The sequence below is a fragment of the Penicillium samsonianum genome (genome assembly GCF_028829775.1).
Source record: "Penicillium samsonianum strain IBT 33392 chromosome Unknown utg000009l_segment0_segment0, whole genome shotgun sequence".
NCBI classification, from domain to species: Eukaryota; Fungi; Ascomycota; class Eurotiomycetes; order Eurotiales; family Aspergillaceae; genus Penicillium; species Penicillium samsonianum.
Genome location: NW_026643267.1, coordinates 665,237 through 684,636, shown reverse-complemented (window position 1 = coordinate 684,636; position 19,400 = coordinate 665,237). Strand labels below are relative to the sequence as shown.

General features: G+C 46.1%; 7 protein-coding genes across 7 annotated transcripts; 3 read left to right on the top strand and 4 right to left on the bottom strand.

The window, feature by feature from the left end:
• Nucleotides 1–50: 50 nt before the first annotated feature.
• On the top strand, nt 51–1,013 carry N7471_013329 (uncharacterized protein; the record flags this gene model as incomplete). Its single annotated transcript, XM_057286048.1, has 4 exons — nt 51–62; nt 384–502; nt 564–859; nt 886–1,013. 4 exons carry the CDS (start codon nt 51–53, stop codon nt 1,011–1,013), a joined length of 555 nt encoding a protein of 184 aa, XP_057129373.1.
• A 2,162-nt stretch (nt 1,014–3,175) lies between these two features.
• N7471_013328 (uncharacterized protein) lies at nt 3,176–4,249 on the top strand (the record flags this gene model as incomplete). Its single annotated transcript, XM_057286047.1, has 1 exon — nt 3,176–4,249. The coding sequence occupies one exon, from the start codon at nt 3,176–3,178 to the stop codon at nt 4,247–4,249; it is 1,074 nt and encodes a 357-aa protein (XP_057129372.1).
• Nucleotides 4,250–5,068: 819 nt separating this feature from the next.
• On the bottom strand, nt 5,069–7,471 carry N7471_013327 (uncharacterized protein; the record flags this gene model as incomplete). The annotated part of the gene is made up of 7 exons (XM_057286046.1): nt 5,069–5,441; nt 5,528–5,710; nt 5,767–6,374; nt 6,427–6,507; nt 6,560–6,873; nt 6,942–7,243; nt 7,320–7,471. 7 exons carry the CDS (start codon nt 7,469–7,471, stop codon nt 5,069–5,071), a joined length of 2,013 nt encoding a protein of 670 aa, XP_057129371.1.
• Nucleotides 7,472–8,727: 1,256 nt separating this feature from the next.
• On the bottom strand, nt 8,728–10,659 carry N7471_013326 (uncharacterized protein; the record flags this gene model as incomplete). The annotated part of the gene is made up of 3 exons (XM_057286045.1): nt 8,728–9,821; nt 9,880–10,515; nt 10,575–10,659. 3 exons carry the CDS (start codon nt 10,657–10,659, stop codon nt 8,728–8,730), a joined length of 1,815 nt encoding a protein of 604 aa, XP_057129370.1.
• A 796-nt stretch (nt 10,660–11,455) lies between these two features.
• On the bottom strand, nt 11,456–12,923 carry N7471_013325 (uncharacterized protein; the record flags this gene model as incomplete). The annotated part of the gene is made up of 2 exons (XM_057286044.1): nt 11,456–12,780; nt 12,839–12,923. 2 exons carry the CDS (start codon nt 12,921–12,923, stop codon nt 11,456–11,458), a joined length of 1,410 nt encoding a protein of 469 aa, XP_057129369.1.
• A 639-nt stretch (nt 12,924–13,562) lies between these two features.
• N7471_013324 (cytochrome P450) lies at nt 13,563–15,353 on the top strand (the record flags this gene model as incomplete). Its single annotated transcript, XM_057286043.1, has 3 exons — nt 13,563–13,695; nt 13,744–14,598; nt 14,659–15,353. 3 exons carry the CDS (start codon nt 13,563–13,565, stop codon nt 15,351–15,353), a joined length of 1,683 nt encoding a protein of 560 aa, XP_057129368.1.
• A 3,273-nt stretch (nt 15,354–18,626) lies between these two features.
• Nucleotides 18,627–19,280, bottom strand: N7471_013323 (phosphoglycerate mutase family protein; the record flags this gene model as incomplete). Its single annotated transcript, XM_057286042.1, has 1 exon — nt 18,627–19,280. One exon carries the CDS (start codon nt 19,278–19,280, stop codon nt 18,627–18,629), a length of 654 nt encoding a protein of 217 aa, XP_057129367.1.
• Between the last annotated feature and the right edge of the window lie 120 nt (nt 19,281–19,400).

Sequence of the window (19,400 nt, the reverse complement as noted above, 5' to 3'; positions counted from 1 at the left end):
TAAACATTTTCAGCCAGTGAAACCGAATGCTGTCTCTTCGCATATTATACATGGAAGGGTCGGTTTGGACAATCTGAAACGTTTCCACCAGATTCTATATTTTGAGGCTATCGCCAACAAGGGGAGAAATATGTATAAAAAAGTATATCTAAAAAACAATGTGAAAAGACACTTGAAAAGACACTTGAAAAGACTACCAAAAAAAGAAATGACAGGCTGGATAGCTTAAATATAGTGGGTGTCATTCTGTAATCATATATAGTACATAAGGCTATACCTTCGTACCTTCCATTTTCTCTGGAGTTTCCCTAAAATTGCAGTAGTCAAGGATCTTTCTAGCATTTTCAACATTCTCTCTCTAATCACTCTACGAGGGACTTTAGAAACCTGGTGGTCGACAACAAAACCTGTTTCCAAAGTCCCTCAAGGAGATCGTCAAATTGACAGAACCTGTCCCATCAAGCTGGAAAACCGTTGAAAGAGTCAACGAGCACGTTGAGCAGTTTGAAGACCCCAAGCTAAACCACTCTCTTGCCTCCGCCAAATTCCTATCATACCGTCAGTGACCCTACTAACAAGAAGAATGCATACGTTACATGGCAGCAGGGAACCCAGGACACATCTGGGCCGGTCCCAGGAGGATGGATCACCTGGATAGTTTTCGGAAGGATAAAGGGCTTCACTCTCGGGGCCGACTGTTGGAACCCTCACTGGGATGGTGTTTGTCTGGGATATCTGAGCCCTAGCGGCGAAGTCTGCGGACATCATCAATTTTATCTCCTTATTACGCACCATCCAACCAGACTCGGGCCCCAGGTGTCTTCCTTGGCCCTCACGTCCTTGTACTTTGTTTATGGCGGTAATGATAGCCTCGTCCAAGCCTAGGATCCGCTAGCATCGTCTGCCAAGCCAATCCGGACGATCAACTCCTAGTTTTCGACCCAGGCCCGCCGTCGGCTTGTGTAGGCTGGTACGAGGCTGGTGCTTTCTGGGAGCTACCGTTAGATACCTAAAGGACGATTCGTAGGGTGCTCCTCGATGAATTTAAGTAAATTCCTTCCAGGGCTCTACAAGAATGAAGCTAACTCATGATAGTGTCGCTACAAAAATCGGAGTATTCCCTGTTAACGAAGGCCCGGATAGCGCAATATGGAACGAGAGAACCCTGATTTGACTATATATATGAAAAACGTTATAACGTATTTCAACTACCGAGCCGGCCACCCCACCCAAAACGCGTCCATGAATTAGCACTTAGTCAATTTAACCACCCACCATGCCACCAATTCGCTCCCGAAGCTCTAGAAATTTAATAGAGCAAGAGGGTAGGCTCTTATTAGCATCAAGGCTTTTAAAAATCTAGAAATATCTTCAATTCGTGAAGTGGCACGCCGTTTTAACATACCACGTTCACCCTCCGAGACCCACTACGCGGCCACCAACACCGCGCGATTTCTCGCGCCAATTGTTATAAATTAACAGAAATTGAAGAGGAATCTCTTTAAAAATGGATACTCTCTATAGATTCTCGTGGAGCCTTCTCCCCCGGGGCCTTCCTCCGTTCGAGAAATAGCGGATCTTCTTCTTTAACGACGTGGAACCACCCTAGTTATTTCGGACGGCCAAAATTAGGTTATAAAATTCATTAAACGGCAACCTTTTCTTTCCTCCCGATTCTCCAAACGGTATAAATATGAGCGCGCGAAATATAAAGGACGGTCAGGTTGTACTAGAACATTGCACACCGACCACAGTATGTCAGTCCAAGCTCAGATCTAGTCAATTCTAGGCTTGTCGCAGGGCTTCTGAGTGACGGTTGCAGTCGTTTTATATTATTCAACCTTGGTTAGAATCAGCCATAAATAGCCTTGCCCAGCAATGGATTTAACAGTGGACATGGTACTTCTTTATCTTTCCTTGGTTGCGTACTCTTTCCATTATCCTAGCAGTATAAATTAACTCTAAGCTCATACCCAGTTAACGATTGGTTACACACAAGCGGAGTGTGACTTTGACAGTGAGAAACCGCGGATGGCCGAAACACGGACGAATTTACCACAAGGTTGCGGGCTCTTCAAGCCGTGTGGGGTCGGTAAAGCTATCCACCAAGCAGATTGATATTTAGCAATATAAGAATGTGGGGCACCGTGCAGCTCCGACCAGCCCTTAGAGCCATAGTTCAGCATTGTGTAACTTCTGAATCTTTGGTTAGAATAAAGTTACCTGCTTTCTTAATACCCAAGATATAACTGTCATCACTTTAGATCTGTCTAGTGACCAAAAGGTCTAGAGTACATTGGCCACACGAAGACACTAACCAAGCAAACATGGGAAAACCACTGCTTTATAGATAGGATCAGTTGGAGGCGTAGATCTTCCAAGGAGACCCCGGAAATAGTATCGGAGGCTACGACCTAAATTCAAAAGACGATCAGGCATTCGCATTTGATTACGACCATAGAGGAAAGCTTGATCACATTGTCTTATACCGACCAGGAACTGGAAGTTTAACAATGCTTACTGTGTAAAAAGAATTTCTTTGCTGCTCGATATCATAACCACATATTTACTAAAAAGTTCACAGTACTCTTTTTCTATAGTGTTCTGGCAATTTCGCAATTATCACTAATCAACGATAGAATAAAGAATTCCTTGGCAAAAAGATTCGAAATCCAATATATTTTCTCCAAAATAGAGTAAATGAACACAATTTCATCTCATTATTTTGTATAATAACTTCGGAATGCAGGTCAAGCCTTACTTGTTCAGCCTACTCAATACCCCACTAGATTCTAGAGCTAGTTCGATACCACATGATGTGGATAGTGTTTTCATTGACGCACATGCTTGGTCGCACTTCAGCAAATGATTGATTTTATCAGCTAGACATGATGCTGCTATACTAGGCCTAGATCTAACGAGAAGAAATAATTTCTATTTTACGTCAAGAGAACGTAATGGATGGACGAGTTACCGTTCACTTGTCGATATCTAGACGTCACTATAACGGGGTATTGGACAAGACAGTTTCATTATTTAAGTGTTTGAATGAACCCGAGTCATCTGGATGTATCTGCGGTCCCTGAAATTATTATATTCGTTTTGAAAAGCCTGAAATCCTCCATCACTGTTTTACAAATTATACCAAATGTTACGGATTTTCTCCAAGCAAAGTATGGCTTCCACTTCGTTTCAGCCTGTCTACCAACAAGGGGATCCCGGGAATGGTATTGGAGATTATGACCTTAGGTCAAGAGCAGATCAGGTATTCGCATTTGATTATAACCATAGCGGAAAGCTTGATCATCTTGCCCTATATCGGCCAGGAACTGGAACAATCTGGATCCTTAAGAAGAATATAGATGGTGTATTCTATCCCGTCTATCATCAAGGAGATCCTGGAGACGGTATCGGGGGCTACGACCTAAAGTCAAGCGCCGATAGAGCATTCGCGTTTGATTATGATCATAGTGGAAAGCTTGATCACCTCGTCCTATACCGGCCAGGGACTGGCACGATCTGGATCCTTAAAAACACAGACGGTGTATTTCATTCCGTCTACCACCAAGGAGATCCTGGAAAAGGCATTGGAGGTTACGACCTAAAGTCGAGCGCCGACCAAGTATTCGCGTTTGATTATGACCATAGTGGAAAGCTTGATCATCTTGCTCTGTATCGACCAGGGACTGGAACGATCTGGATTCTCAGAAACAGAGACGGTGTATTCCATCCTATCTATCAGGAAGGAGATCCCGGAAAAGGCATTGGAGGTTACGACCTAAAATCGAGCGCCGACCGAGTATTCGCGTTTGATTATGACCATAGTGGAAAGCTTGATCACCTTGCTCTATATCGACCAGGAACCGGAACAATCTGGATTCTCAGAAACAGAGACGGTGTATTCCATCCTATCTATCAGGAAGGAGATCCCGGAAAAGGCATTGGAGGTTACGACCTAAAATCGAGCGCCGACCGAGTATTCGCGTTTGATTATGACCATAGTGGAAAGCTTGATCACCTTGCTCTGTATCGACCAGGAACCGGCACAATCTGGATCCTTAAAAACGGAAACGGTGGATTCCATCCTATCTATCGGGAAGGAGATCCCGGAAAAGGCATTGGAGGTTACGACCTAAAATCGAGCGCCGACCGAGTATTCGCGTTTGATTATGACCATAGTGGAAAGCTTGATTATCTTTCTCTGTATCGACCAGGAACTGGAACGATCTGGATATTGAGGAGGCTTTAAGTCTGCTTATTCTCTGTGAGTGACTGAGGTATGAGGCGGGCACAGCTTGTATGTATCTCCCCTTGAGATGAAAATATATGGCTATTTCAATATAGGCGGCTGACAGATGTGATGATGATAGAAACTGGGTGTCAATATGTCCCAATACGATGTTCATTCTACGCTCAGCTGGTTGGGGGATGAATACGGATATCGCTATGAATACGAAGTGGGGAAGTTTCATTTGAATAGGTCTTGGTATGGGTTTTTTTTCCCCCTATTTGATAGGTTTCCCATATCCTCGTGCAAATGCAGAGACTATAATGTCATATATTTAACCTTTTATTTGCCAGGCACTAAAAGCACTGTAGCTTCCTTTTGTAGCTTCACAACATTCCGAGAGGATATTAAATTGAGAGAAGGGCTTGAAATTCCTCCCAATAGACCCAGTAATCTCATTCAGGTAAATAAATTTTTATCTCATCTATCCAACAAAGACACAATTTTTTTTTCTTCCAGAAAATTAGTCATGGAAAAACAGTCATAGTACAGGAACATATACAAAGCTGCGACTTGGGAAAACATGGTGTCTCGTGAACAGCCGAACGGGGCCAAAGGATGGAAGCGTCAAAGGCATTGCTCCTTGCACTGGAGGAAAACATAGGCAATCGGTTCGTGCTAAATTGGCCTTTAACAGGTCAGTAACAATGGTCTTGGTTTAAAGCCTTTGATTTTAGTCTACTCATTTCAGCGCATGAAAGGGTGCCAAATCCAAATTCAGACACGCTATCTTGTGAGAAAAAGATAACGGAACTCATAATGCGTTCGCAGCGATGGCAATTAATATAGCATATCATTAGAAGGGTCGTTAAAAGAATCCCAAAAGTCAAGGAACGATGTTTCATCCAAAAGTGCGTCGAGGACATCATCGCTGACTGTGGCCGATGCTTCAGGGGGTTCCATGCATGAGGTAGACGGATCAGATACATCTGAATTTTGCAAGGTTGGGCCACCGGACAAGTGGGGGAGTAGTTGGTTTATGGCCCCCAAGAAAACACCTCGGTACAAAGCAGCCGCTGCGTACGTCTCCTGCAACTCTTCCATGACCATCATGCATAGCTCCAACCTGTTGAAGCCTACACGACGCGTAAGAGCGTCCGCAGATTTGCAATTAAGGAGGTGGATATGCATAGCCGGTACTAACAGTGTAGGACTATATTCAATTAGAAATGCCGGTTAGCAATTGACACATAAATACAACTACCAGCGGTATGGCGTGGATATGAAGACTGAACTCACGTCATCGGACCAGCAAAGCCGAGAAGTCTTTCTCGTACAAGTTCATTAATAATAGAGTTAGATTGCAATGCCGCTGAGTCCAGCTGGCTTCGTATCTCGCGTTGCCATGACTCCACATGGGCAGGTGGAAGGTGTTCCGGGATCCTGGTGATATATGGACGATAGAAAGTGATCAAAGACACTCTGTCATTGTAAGAAACAAAGTGAATCATGATAAAGAAACAAAAACTGGCACTCACTGGTAATGCAGCTGTAAGTGGTATAGATAGAAGGCTGCCAAACGACTTTGTTCATGTCCAGGTCTACCTGGTATCCGGAATTCCAAGAGTTTCGTTTTGAGCGAATCAAATTGTTCGAGTGTCGGGCTTGCGCCCGAAGGCTTATAACTAAGTGCGATAATTTCACCTAAAAGCTTACTCAATTTGATCAAAACGATCCAATAATCAGCCAACTGAGGTAAGTCGTTCGGGATATAAGCGCTGGTAATTGACGCTGGTAGTTCAGCCACGTCACCGAGCAAGTCAGCGGCTGAAGGCATCGGCTGGTCGCAATCGTCGAGACTGATCCTCAGGGGCCGTCCTAATGTCAAACTCAACCAGCGGTCTCGGAAGAAACAACTCCACCAAAGACGACGCCAGATAGGACGCCGGCGATCAGGAAAGGCCGAATTGACCTTGGCTGAATCCGGATCTCGGTGTAAGCCCAAGATTTGACAGAGGCTGATCGCAACCCCTATCCAGTACCATGGCTGCGTATGGCCGTCTCCTTTTGAGTGCCAGAATCCCATGAGAAGGGCCGATTGTAGTAGGGCTACCTTGTCTGTCTCACCGCAATTATCGTATAGGCACTAGTATTTCATTAATCGTCTACCACAAAGTAGATTGATCAAAACCACTTACCTTCGCGCGAGAATACATAGCAAGTCTCATCTCATTGCGGGATGAGTAGCCCTCGAGCGACCAAATACTGTCATCGACAAACTATGAGCAGACATTAGACAAACGTAGCCAACTGTATGAAGGACTGACCTACATTTGTTGCGGCAAAGAACATGCTCCATAATAACAGTAAATTCGGCTCGTTGGTTTGGAAACTTTGGTTGAGACCAATGAGTACTTTAACATCAACTATCGGCATGATAGGATGTATATGATGAAAATACACGCGGAGAAGTTCGGTACAAGTGTTCTTCTGCGGCATGGTAAATACGCCCTTATGTTGAAGAAATTCACGATCCTGGGTAGATAGCGAGGCAGATATGTCTGGTGAAAGTAAAATATGCCTTGGCATAGTCTGGTTTGGTTGTGTGCAGACATCGAGAATGGATGTATATCCTGGAGCCTCGCCTGTGTTGAAAATCAGCTCCATTAATACCCAAATAGCAAAGCAGGAAGATGCTGAGTAGCTGTAATACCAGTATAGAAAGGAACCTGGCCAGTTCTGTTACCCTGCCCCAAGACCGTGGAGGATATCTCGACACCAGTATGCTCGGCTACATCGTCACGTCGCTCAGTGATAGAACGAGGCATTCCATCATTCCCAGTAAAGTCCAATCGTTTCGTCTTAATGGCTTGTGGAATCGGATCGAGGGATTCTTGTTCCCTAGAAGCTGAAGGTTTCGATAAAGGTATACTGCCTGGCTCGGCTCTGAACTGGTCAACCTGGACAGTCTCTTGAGGTGGACGACGAGCGACAAGCGATCCAGTCTGTTGTTTTCTATGTCATTGAATAAATATCAGCCCCTGTGAAGCAATACCGCTCATTTCGAGCGTGCAGGTGTTGTTTTGTTAACCTTCGCCGCACTCTCTCCCGGACGATGCACTGGGCTCTGTCTTGAGTACAGCCAGCGCACGGGATGCCAGTGACAGAAACGCTGCAGCGTACTTTGCGTTCACGACAATTTTGGCATGCAACAGCTGATCGACGGTGGGGTTGTGGTGTCATTGCGAAGGTGCATCAGAACATTGAATTTGGGCGAGCGTCACGTTTCCTCGGGTAGCTGAATAAAGTATTAAGCCCGAGGATCCCGGATCAGGGTCACGTGGAATGTGCCGCGGTAATTTAGCGTACAATGATGACATTTCAAACGCCCCACACTCCATCTTCCAATATTCTGCCGGTTTAAAAACTGCATATCTTCCGAGCTCATCTACTTAGTATAGTGTATACCTGCCCTGGATTTCGAGAATTACTTCAACTCGGTACAGGTACGGTACAGTCTCAATAAAGGCCGAATGATGATTTAGGGAGGTAATACACTAACGCGAAGTATTAAACATACTAGTTAGGGTGGTATAAGAGTGGGTATGCTAGAGGTGTTGAGACTATTGGCTGTATCACTGTAACTTCCTGTCCAATCAACCCGCGACCACTAGCATCAATTTGAAGGTCAACACTCCGACGTGGCTAGGGCTTGTTTTGAGCAATCGCAGGGTGTTACAGCTAAGATTTGGAACCGGTCCTGTTCTGGTCAAGCAAGATGAAAACATCTCCCTCCATGACTTCGCATGATTCCTTATAACCTGAGAACTTCGTGAATATCAAGATGTTGGAAATGGCGGATTCGGTGGAAGGGCGAACATGTTAGTAATTGGTCAGAAGTTCTAAAGAGTGTGTTCATTGAAGATGATGTGTTACAAGACCGCTGTTGAATAATCTTTTTCTAGTCGAACACTGGAGCTTTTCTGTCCCTGAGACCCGATTTACTGTACAAAGCAAATGGAACAGCGGGTATGCGCTGAACTGTATGACTCCTAGTGGTGAATCACCACCCCTCGGGTCGACAGAAAAGGAAGCTTAGCTGGTGATAGGTTCTAGTTTTCCCGATCAAATCACCAGCATCATCGTTATATTACAGACTTCTACCACATTGCCATTCAATCCGAGAGTTAAAGCCCTGATCTGAATACAAATTTAAGACTCCCAAAAGTGACTTTTGAGCATCGGATCAAAGTCAATACAAAACAACTAGCTTTGAGATCGGAAGATAATTATATACAAACCACCTTATGAGTGGTCAGAGAAAGCGCGGCTTCTTAATGGGCCATGACAACAAATGAGACGAAGAAGTGTATAATTCATAGAACAAGCTAAGGCACACACCATTTCTCAATGCAATCTCTATAATCCAATGTAGGGAAAGAAAATAACCGACTCTCTCATAAAAAGAAGAAACAAAGACAAGGCTAGAAAAATGCCAATTATAGGAGGCAGATCCCAGTGAAAGCGCGAGTCTCACCAGAGTAAATTACCTTCTTCTTCTTGCCCTCCAGATCGCACTGGTAGATGCTGCCACCAAGATCGGTCATGTAAATGTGACCGTTCTTAGTATCTAGCTTCAAGCCAATTGCCTCGTGAAGATTCTTGGTGAGAATCTCATGCTTCTGCGGAGAAGTCTCCGTCAATAGGCCAGATTTAGTCAACTGAACCCGGTTCAACGTGTTGCCTAAGGGAAGCTCGCCGCGGTCAGTCCAGTAAAGCTGGAGAGTCTCTTCATGCAGCTCAAGATCAATCGGCTCGGGAAGACCCGCCATAAGACACTTGATATCGTCTCTTGTCTTGGGTGACTGGCCACTAGGCATCTCAATATTGGCAGTGAAGATACGGCCTTTGCCGCCCTTGGAAACCCCCTTCTGCGTCCAGAAGAACTTGCCCAGCTTGGGGGACACGGCGATGCCTACACACCACTTAGAATGATCGGGGTCTGCCTGGGAAGCCTCAGATCCACGGTTATCTATTAACAAGTCCAGGCAAGAACCGTCATAGTTGCATTGGTAAACGCGGAGTCCTTCACGGTCGCAGAAGTAAATCTTCTTATGTTCCGCCACAACAACAAGTTGCTTAGGGGTATTTACCGCACCAGAAGGAACAATTTGACGAATATCAGTTCCATCTGTCTTGGCAGAGTAGACGGAGCCATCATCCTTTCCTGGAGTACCCATAGTAGTCCAGAACATCCGGTCACTCTCATAGTCGACATCAATTCCATCCGGATAGTGTTGGTCGGAAACCAGAACCTGCTTAAGCTTTCCGTCCAAAGTGATTTCAAGAATTTCACCCGCCGTGGGACCGGGTGCATCAGAAGCGAGGCCAATATCCAGGACAACAATGCGGGGTCCACTTGGGGTGGCTGTGGTATCGACGGAAGGGTAAAGTCCACCATTAGCACACTTATTACCCAGCTTGTCGTTGTCCAGATAGTTCTTCTTCAAGAAGTCGACGGTATGTTCAGAAGACAGGCCGCGCTCGTGAATGTAGTGGCCCTCAATATAGGCAACGGTATCAAGGCCGACATCTAGACACATGAATTTTTAGCTTTTAGTCGCAATTTGAAGAATTAGAGCTGTACTCACTGTCCATCATCTTGCAAGGGAGGCTGCGGCCCTTGATGAACATCTCCTCCCACATGGCGTCAATCTCCTCCGGAACGGAGACTCCTTCTGACAGAATAGTCAAGGCCTCGCGCTTCACAGCAGCCCAAAGACGGTTGAAGATGAAGCCGGTGGACTCCTTTCTGGCAACATATGGTGAAGTTGCGGCCTCTTTAGTTCGTTCGACCAAGAAAGGGAAAATCTCGGGAGCCGTAAAGCCGTCGGTCATGAGTTCAACAATCATGCAGGCCGGGGGCATATAATAATGCATGTTTAGAATCTGACGCTTTCTAGTCGCAGAGACCTTCTCGAGCATTTCGGAAGTCCTATAAGAGGACGAGTTGGAGGCCAAGATACAGTCAGCAGGAGAGAGTGCGTCAAGCTCAGCAAAGGTATCGATCTTCAACTGGATATTCTCCGGGACCGCTTCGATAACGAGCCAAGCATTTCCGACAACAGACTTCATGTCGTCAAATGCCTCCGCCTTGCCGGGAGCAATTCCGGTGTTCTCGGCGTATGAGGCAACATTTTTCTCGACGTAGGTAACACAGTCGGCACGTTGTTGGGGGCTAGGGTCGCGTACTCGCACGTTATATCCGGCGGAGGCCCAGATGCATGCTATAACCAGCTATTAGTCTTACACTTCAAAGCACTCGCGTAGGAATGGAGTCGCATACCAATTCGGCGACCAAGGACACCGGCGCCAAGGATGGCAACGGGCCGGTTGGCGTAATCCGTGGGTGCTTGCCAAGAGACAGTCATTTTTGTAGATAATGAATGGAGAAATGAAATTGTTTTGGATCAGTTGATTGATGTCAGAGTTTGATTGAATTCCGTATTATATGACTGAAGTGCCAAACTTATATATGAAATGCTCCATTTCGCCATCGTTTACACTATCTGGGCACTCACTCAGTTCGGAACGTGGACTTGTAAGCGAGGAAGAATTCGGCTTCGGCTCGGCAGCAATGCCGGAAAGGCACCCGCGGAGAGCTTAAAGGTTTTAAATAAAGTTATTACCGAAGTTCTCCACACGCCGATCCGTTATGAAACTGTTGCCTCTCGGCTCAATAACGTGATTCGGGCCGGCAGGAAGCGCTAAGGTAAGCTCAGAGTTCCTATTATTCGCAGTGCATTGTTAATAGGGATGTCAGGGTTATGGAACACAAGATTTATGTAGCAACTTTAAATGGCTTTAAAATGTGCCAAGGACCTAGTCCGTTCGAACGGTTTATATCTTAAATACATGTCATACAGCAGGGCATCTGGTGATAAATCAACCTTACATTCCAAATCGCTACCTGGACTGGATATTCTAAGTGAGTCAAGACTATCTAGCTAATTATTTTAAGATTTCACCCAAATACACGTTGAAATTATCTTTTGAGATAAGAGGATTTGAGGTTCATTTGAGACAAGCGTGGGGCTTTCTTTCGTCTGAAATGAAATATGAAAATGAAATAGAGAATACATCTATCAGAAGGATGAGAAGACAAAGAGTGACAAAATAAAAAACACAATGACAGAAGCGCACAAAGAAATAGAAACATAAATGAGTCTAGAAGAGGAATATTTGATCGGTCATTTTCGCAATAGATCCGGGAGCCTGGAAGCCCAAGGATACCAAAGCAGTCTGGGCAGCCTTCACCATTCCAGGAGGCCCGCAGAGCATAACCTTGGTGTCGGGAGAAGGCTCCCAGAGCTTGGCAGCCAAAACGGCCTGGGTAACGAAGCCCTTGCCATAGGCCCACTTTTGCGGAGGCTGGTCGAGCATGTACCACAGCTTGAAGTTCTTAGGATAATTCTTCGCGAATGCTTCGAGTTCCTTTCGGAGGAGAATGTCCTCTTCGGTGCGGTTGGCGAGGATTAGGCTAATCTCCGTTGTGTCGTTTTCGTCTTCACAGATAGCGCGAATAAGCTGGTACATAGGGGTGATTCCAGTGCCGCCAGCAACCATTCCAATCTTCTTGCAGAGACCCCTCTTGTACTTCATTGCACCCTTAGGGCCGCGGAAGAGAGTCTTATCGCCGACCTTCAGGTTGGCGAGGTACTTTCCAGTGAGGGCGCCGTCGGGGTAGCACTTGATAACCAGCTCCAGCCTGCCTAGGTCTGTATTATTAGAGATTGGGGTGTATGATCGAGCGACATCTTTTCCGTCGATATCAGCCTTGATAGCACAATGCTGGCCGATTGGAATACCAATGACATCTGTTTCGTGGGGCAGCTGGTACACAAAGCGGAAGACGCTCGGCGAAAGCTGCTCTTTCTTGACTAGGGGAAGAGCCTGGTATTCCTTAGGCTGTAGGAAACCCCGGGCAACCCCAGGATCCGCCTTCACTACAGGCCGGCCCTTCAAATGAGAAGGGTATTTCGTGAATCCAGACTCGATCTGAATGATGGTCGAAAGCTTGGCTGCAAGAACGGCGCCAATAGTGATACACACGGAGGTAGCAGCAGCAAATCCGGCGGAGAAGCCTCCCTGTGGCAGGGCAAGGGTCGGCGCGGGTAGTAGCGACGGCGAAGATGGCAGAGGAAGATTTGACAACAGGTCTTGTAGTTTGAGATGATGCTGGGAAGCAAAGTAGAGCATCGAGACACTGGCAAGCGAGCTGACCACCAAGGTAACTGCGCCAGCAGACGAACCCGATGCTCCAGTAGTCTCCTTCTTCGGTGCAGTTGGCTGGACAAGGCGAACAACCTTCTTAGGGGCTTTTATCTCTTGGGCATCCTTAACTGTGCCAATCAAAAACGTCTTCAAGATATCATCCGCATCCTCTGAATGGCCGACTTCATCATATGCCTCGGTCGCATCAGATCCAGCAACATCGTACAGGACATCCATGCCACCAGGGTGGTCTCGCACGTATCTAGTAAGGTCATAGACTATAAGATTCCGTTAGGTGTCAACCTTCCAATGTTTATAATGACTGGCGCATATTACCTTTTCTATGGATTATGACCCACAAGTCAGTTCTGTCTTTGTGGGCGGCGACATCGGCCACACTGAACGCCATCTCGGCTGCCATTAATGAAGTTCTATGATATCCCGTTGTGGAAAGAACGGATATTTTCTTGCAGGAGACGGTAAAGGTCGTCCTTTTGGGAGAGGGTATGGCAAAAAGCGTTCTTCGATTTGGAAATGATCAGACAGAGAAGTTAAAGACTGTAGACGATTCATTGTTCGACATAATCAAAACATTGGCATAGAAAAGATGACCACCTAATATAAATATATGGAACTCTCGCGGTCGTGACTCCATTACCGACCATATCATACTCCGAGGATCTTCGATGCCGAGAGATCCCGACCCCAAGTAGGGCGAGTTATAAATAAGAAATTACCGAGAAACCGAATCAAGTTGATCCTAACCGAAGGAGCGAGGTAAATATTCGGCAACCCGAACTTTGTGCCCAATGACTGCTTAGTCAACATATGCCGAGATCAGAAGGGAAAGGTTGAACTAAGTTCAAGCGCGAGTCAACCAATGGTAATAGCAATGACCGACCTACCCGAGGGTTCGGCACTCTGATATGGCCAGGGAATGGACTTGTAAGAGGGAATATCTCCTGTCACTAAGGTATATATATAAACCGGAAACCGCGCAAGCTGATATCCATACAAGCCAAACATTCAAAGTTCATTCCTCGAACGCTAAGACATCATCATGCCTGTACAGACGTTTTATCTCCTTGGAAATCCCGTCACGTCCGCTATAAAAATCGAGATCGAGTCGAACACTGACCTTGACGGACTCAAGCATTTGATTGCCGCGCACTTCGCTATCGTCGAGCCAAATGGTATGTAACAGGAGGCAGCATTTACCATTGTATCACTTCCAATTACAGTCTCTGACATTGAAGTAGGAATTGCATTACAGTTCGAGGATGCTGAACTCACCGAAGTTCAAGACGTCATGTCTGCTCAGGGATTAGTGGCGATTACCATTGATGGCCATGCCGTCCGCGATCCCGCGGGTCCCAAGGGCTTGCCTGTGTTGGGCAACTACTTGGAGATCTACCCCGATCACCTTGGAAATCACCAGCGCCTTTTTGAGCGATTCGGTCCAGTTATTATGACCAATAACATGGGTCGCGTGACCTACCAAACCAACGACCCCAACATCGCAGCCATTGCCTTCGCCGAGTCCGACTTTTTCACCAAGGAGATCAATAAAGCCCATCCACTTCACGCCCTGAAGACCCCCTCTGCCGGTATCTTCCTGGGTGATACTGATACTCCTGAATGGAGAGTGGCTCACAAATTCTTGCCACCCGCACTGGGTCCTAAGGCAGTTCGTCATTACGCACCTACTATGCAAAAGACCGTCGAGGATGCCTGCGAAGTCTTCGATAAGCTGGATGAGCAGGGTGAAGCCTGGAATGTCTACCAGTATATGCTAAAGCTCGGTGCTCAGGCCGTCGGCAAGCTCACTCTTGGCTTGGACTTCGAGCACTTTACTTCGCCTGACGCACCTGTTCACGAGATGGTTCACCTGATTGCTGAGATGCTCTCTTTGAATAAGAAGGTCACTTCTAAGGGTGACTGGTATAGCAGTCTGCCCTTTGGTGAACCTAGGCGCCTGAAAGAAGTTAAGAACCGTATTCAAGGCATGGTCGAGCAGTCTATCCAGAATGCTGCTAGGGGTGGTGCAGATGACCTCCCTCTACAAGATGCCGCATTGAAGGCGTCAAACATGGTAGGTCAGTATTTCTATATTTCTCTATTCCTTATGATTGACAACTAACAATACTTTAATCTAGACTATGCCATCCGTGCCACTGACAATAAGGGCGAGAAATTGCCGAAGGAAAGTCTCGTATGGGCTCTTGTCGTAGCGACTGCCGCTGGCTTCACAACAACGAGCTCTCTACTTTCGTGGCTCATCTACGGCCTGGTCACCTACCCGGGTATGCAGGAGAGACTTCTTCAGGAACTTATTGACAACGATTTCAACGACGAGACAGAGATCACTGCTGATTTCACTGAGCGTCTGGTCTTCCAAGATAAGTATATCAAGGAGATGCAGCGCAGACACAACCCATCTTTTCAACCTGGACGTACCGCAAAGACCGACCTTATCCTTCCTGGAGGTTATAAGATTCCTAAGGACGCAGTTATTATCCCTGCTCTTCACCATATTCACAACAACCCCGAGCTCTGGGACAACCCCTACAAGTTCGACCCAGACCGTTGGGACACCCCGGAGGTCAAGAACAGACACAAGGCCTCTTACGTACCATTCGGTGCTGGTCCGCGTATGTGCATCGGCTTCAACTTTGCACTCCAGGAGATCAAGGTCTTCCTCCCCAAGCTGATCTACAACTATAAGTTCGTTCGCGAGGGTGACGGACCCATCGAATACGATCCGATGTTTCAGCTTATCCGCCCCAACAACTTGTATGTTCGTGCTCATAAGCGTGTCAAGTGGCCCCCTAGGTCTGAGGCTGCTGTTTGAAGGCCGGTACCCAAATCTCCGAAGCCGTCCTGGTCTCAAGCTCGGTTCCCGCAAAGGGCGTGAGCTGTGTGTTGATTGTTATTATGTTTCATTATCTAGAGCGTCGCTATTTTATCTTCCTGGGTTTTCAAATTCAATTCCACTTCCTCTGTTATCAACCATCACTCAAACATGTGAAGAATGAATAAGTTAAGCGCCCTCAAATATCCAGGGTATGAACTGTAGTGTCAGAGGACAGTTCTAGCTGTCTACAAAAGCTAGGTCATCTTCCCAACGCAATTATCAATTTGTAGAAGATAGGTGCAGCCACGCATGTACGGGATTGGACCCTCATACCAGTCATCGTCGAACTCGCATTAGTGCCAAACTTCCGCGTCCTAGTTATAGTGGGTGTCGTTCTGTAATCATATATAGTACACAAGGCTATACCTTCGTACCTTCCATTTTCTCTGGAGTTTCCCTACAATTGCAGTAGTCAAGGATCTTTCTAGCATTTTCAACATTCTCTCTCTGATCACTCTACGAGGGACTTTAGAAACCTGGTGGTCGACAACAAATTTCCAAAGTCCCTCAAGGAGATCGTCAAATTGACAGAACCTGTCCCATCAAGCTGGAAAACCGTTAGAGTCAACGAGCACGTTGAGCAGTTTGAAGACCCCAAGCTAAACCACTCTCTTGCCTCCGCCAAATTCCTCTATCATACCGCCAGTGACCCTACTAACAAGAAGAATGCATACGTTATATGGCAGCGGGGAACCTAGGATACATCTAGGCCGGTCCTAGAAGGATGGATCACCTAGATAGTTTTCGAAAGGGTAAAGGGCTTCCCTCTCGGGGACGACTGTTGGAACCCTCACTGGGATGGGTTTTGTCTGGGATATCCGAGCCCCTAGCGGCGAAGTCTGCGGACATCATATTGGTTTTGCCTTATAAGAAGATGAAAACTCGAGTCCTATTAAAATATTTCGTGCCTTAGCTTTGACATTAGCGACGAGTGATGGCTTAACCTGCGCTTAGAGGTGTGCGAGTATATCTATGGCCTTATACGTCTCTTATTGAAGAACTTCAGCTGAAATATCTTCACTTGGTTAGTCGACATTATTAAACTTCCTAGTCAGATAAAAACATGTCGGCCAGATACGCGATAGGGTTCAGAACATGAACAGTTCTCTAGTTTTAGTGACGATCTTCTCAAATGTTACAAGCGCTTTTCTTACTTGCATACCCCGGATGCCACTTCGGAGTCGAGAATCCTTTTCCAAAATAAAGAGACGTTTTCGAAGACGTTCGTGGTTCAGTGACCGCAGTGCTCTAATCGCAGCAAAAGGATCCGATTTATTGATTCCCGTAGAAAGAGCTATACTGGTCAGCTCAGCTACTATGGGTTTCAGTGAAAAAATGCCGAGTTGCTTACTCATTATCTCTTGTTCGATGGTGGTTTTAGCTGTAGCCTTCTCGATCACTGCCTGTAGGACAGTTGAGCGTGAATCGGCCTTGCTCACTGAATCAAGTTTAGACCTGTATCTATGTATATTGCTGGATTGTGACCCACCCAACTCCACAACGATACAACTATTATACACATGCTACAAGAGGTTATGGACCGTATTTTCTCATCATGGATAGCGAATCAGGATATCCAAACCTCATTGGAACGAACTATCCCTCTTGGAGATTGTACGCTGGAAGTTCAACTCACCGGCATCGGAGCGCTAGGCATCGTCGAAGGCACCGAGCCTGTTCCCGAGACCCCCACCACAACTCGACCAGGTGAAATCACCACCTGTACGCAAAGTGTCAAATACTACCGACAAGCTCGAGAAAAGGCAATAAAATGGATCTGGAACCACATGCACGGCGATTTCCATAATATTGTTGCGGCAGTTCGTCGATATTCGCGCACAATATGGCTGGAACCCCGACTAGGCGGAAGGAACAACTACAACATATGGGCTGTGCGACAACATTTTGGCAGTGAATCCAATTGGCTACGTGCAAGCGCAGTGTGACTTTGAACAGTGATCAGGAACCGTGGATGGGCGAACCACGGACGATTCTAGCACAAGATTGCGGGCTCGGGTGATCCAACGTTTGTTATGTGGCGCACCGGAAAATGGCGGCGGTCATCCGCTTCGGACGTTAAATCTTAAATTAAGTTGAGTGAAAGCAAGAATTTAGTTGGGGAAAGGCGTGTAAAGAACAGGCAATATTATAAACACATGGGTAGCTGGAAGCATAAATTTATGGTCTAGAGTTGGTCTGAAAGGCGGATTTCCCTACAGTCAACTATTAATATTGAATAACAGTGATGTCTTTTAATCAGCCTGGAAACGACAGTATTGTTTTTCGTTAGGTTTGCTTGACATCCTGTCAGAGCTCTATGTACTCACTCATTAATTCTTTCTCCTTTTATGGACAATCCTTGCAAGTCGATATACCAAAACATTTGCCGGTACGCGACCAAAAGATGACCCATAGCATCTGGAAATATGAACGAGGTTCAGGGCCTGCAGTTTGGTATGTTCAAGACTACAAAATGGAAGACGGGGCAAAGCTCGACAATGGATACCCAGAAAAGCATTTTGCTAGGCTCTCCGTTGACATATTGGACTAATGAAGACGCTAGGTTAGAGGATGGCATAACTGTGTAGGACTGCCGGGAAGATGCACCATAATCATCCTACACAAGGACTTTGAATTAATGTTACAATAACGTACTTGACAGTTCAGTGTCTTTGGTTACCCTCCCTAGTGGTAGACGGTTGGAGGCAAACTTAATTATGAGTTTGCCGATCTTCCAAGAGATTGGCAACTTCAATTTTTGATTCTTGATGGCCACGGTAGTCATTTGACAGCAAATTCAACGGAATTTGCAGCCAATAAAATATTATTCCGCCTGCCCATCGGTCGCATTTTTACAGCCGCTCGATATCGGCTGTCCTGCAGCTTTAAAGCGATCGTATGGTCAGTTTGTCTAAATCACGATACGCCATATATGATAAATACAATGGCTACGCGAGCGCACGGTCGACTTCCTGAGACCGGAGATGACAATTTTCGAAACCGCAACATTTATAAAATTTCTACGTGTATCTGGCCTCAAGTGAATTGAATGGTATAGAACTTCAAATAGGAGTATGCAATATACCACATCCACATTAATTCATCAACGGTAGGTTTCAGAGAAAATACACAAACTACCTGAAAAATTTACCCATCACGGACAATATGTATCTGACAACATGGAGCGCGACTTTCCCGCATAATTGAATTTTACACCACTGACTGCAACGAAAGCTGTCCATTCCCATCCGTCTTCAAGTCAAAGGTCTGCCATTGTCCGACTGGAATGTTTGCGGTGGGTGCAAGAAGAGCAATAACGCCCTGATGAGTCACAACGATAATATCGTTGTCCCCTGGTCTGTCTTGAATATTTGCCAAAGTCTCTTGGAGTTTTTCCAGAATCCTAGCCATTCTTTGGGGGAGAGACTGAGGCAACGGCGAGCGATTGCCTGTCTTGATATGCCAATTCAAATCGAGTTTGTGGATTTCTGACGATAGCCTGGGGAATTCCGGTACTAGCCTGTCTTTGGGAGAGCCACTGTTGCACGGCAGGTCGGTGATTTCCTGTAGGTTCGCGTCTAAGGATAGCATCACTCCGTTGTTGACACCCGACCCAGAATTTTCAGGATACTGGGTGGTATCTAGGATCCTTTTGAATGCTGTCAAAGACGTCTGGATAGTTCTGCGCAATGGACTGGACGTGATTGCGCCGACTCTGTTAGAGTGCTCGCAGACAAAGCGGCGTCCTAAGTCTTCGGCGGAATCAAAACCCCGTTGACATAAAGGAGCGTCAAGGATAGTATGATCGTTGCGTAGGTTGTGAAGGCCTTCCGCATGGCGAACTAGGTGAATTCTGCCAGGCATTTTTTTTTGACAGAGTAATATAGCTCTTCAAAAATGCCTTAGTAAGATTGTGTTTAGAAGACTATTCAGTTAGGCAATTACAGCGCATCGGAGGTGTTCGTGATCACAGATATTTAAGTA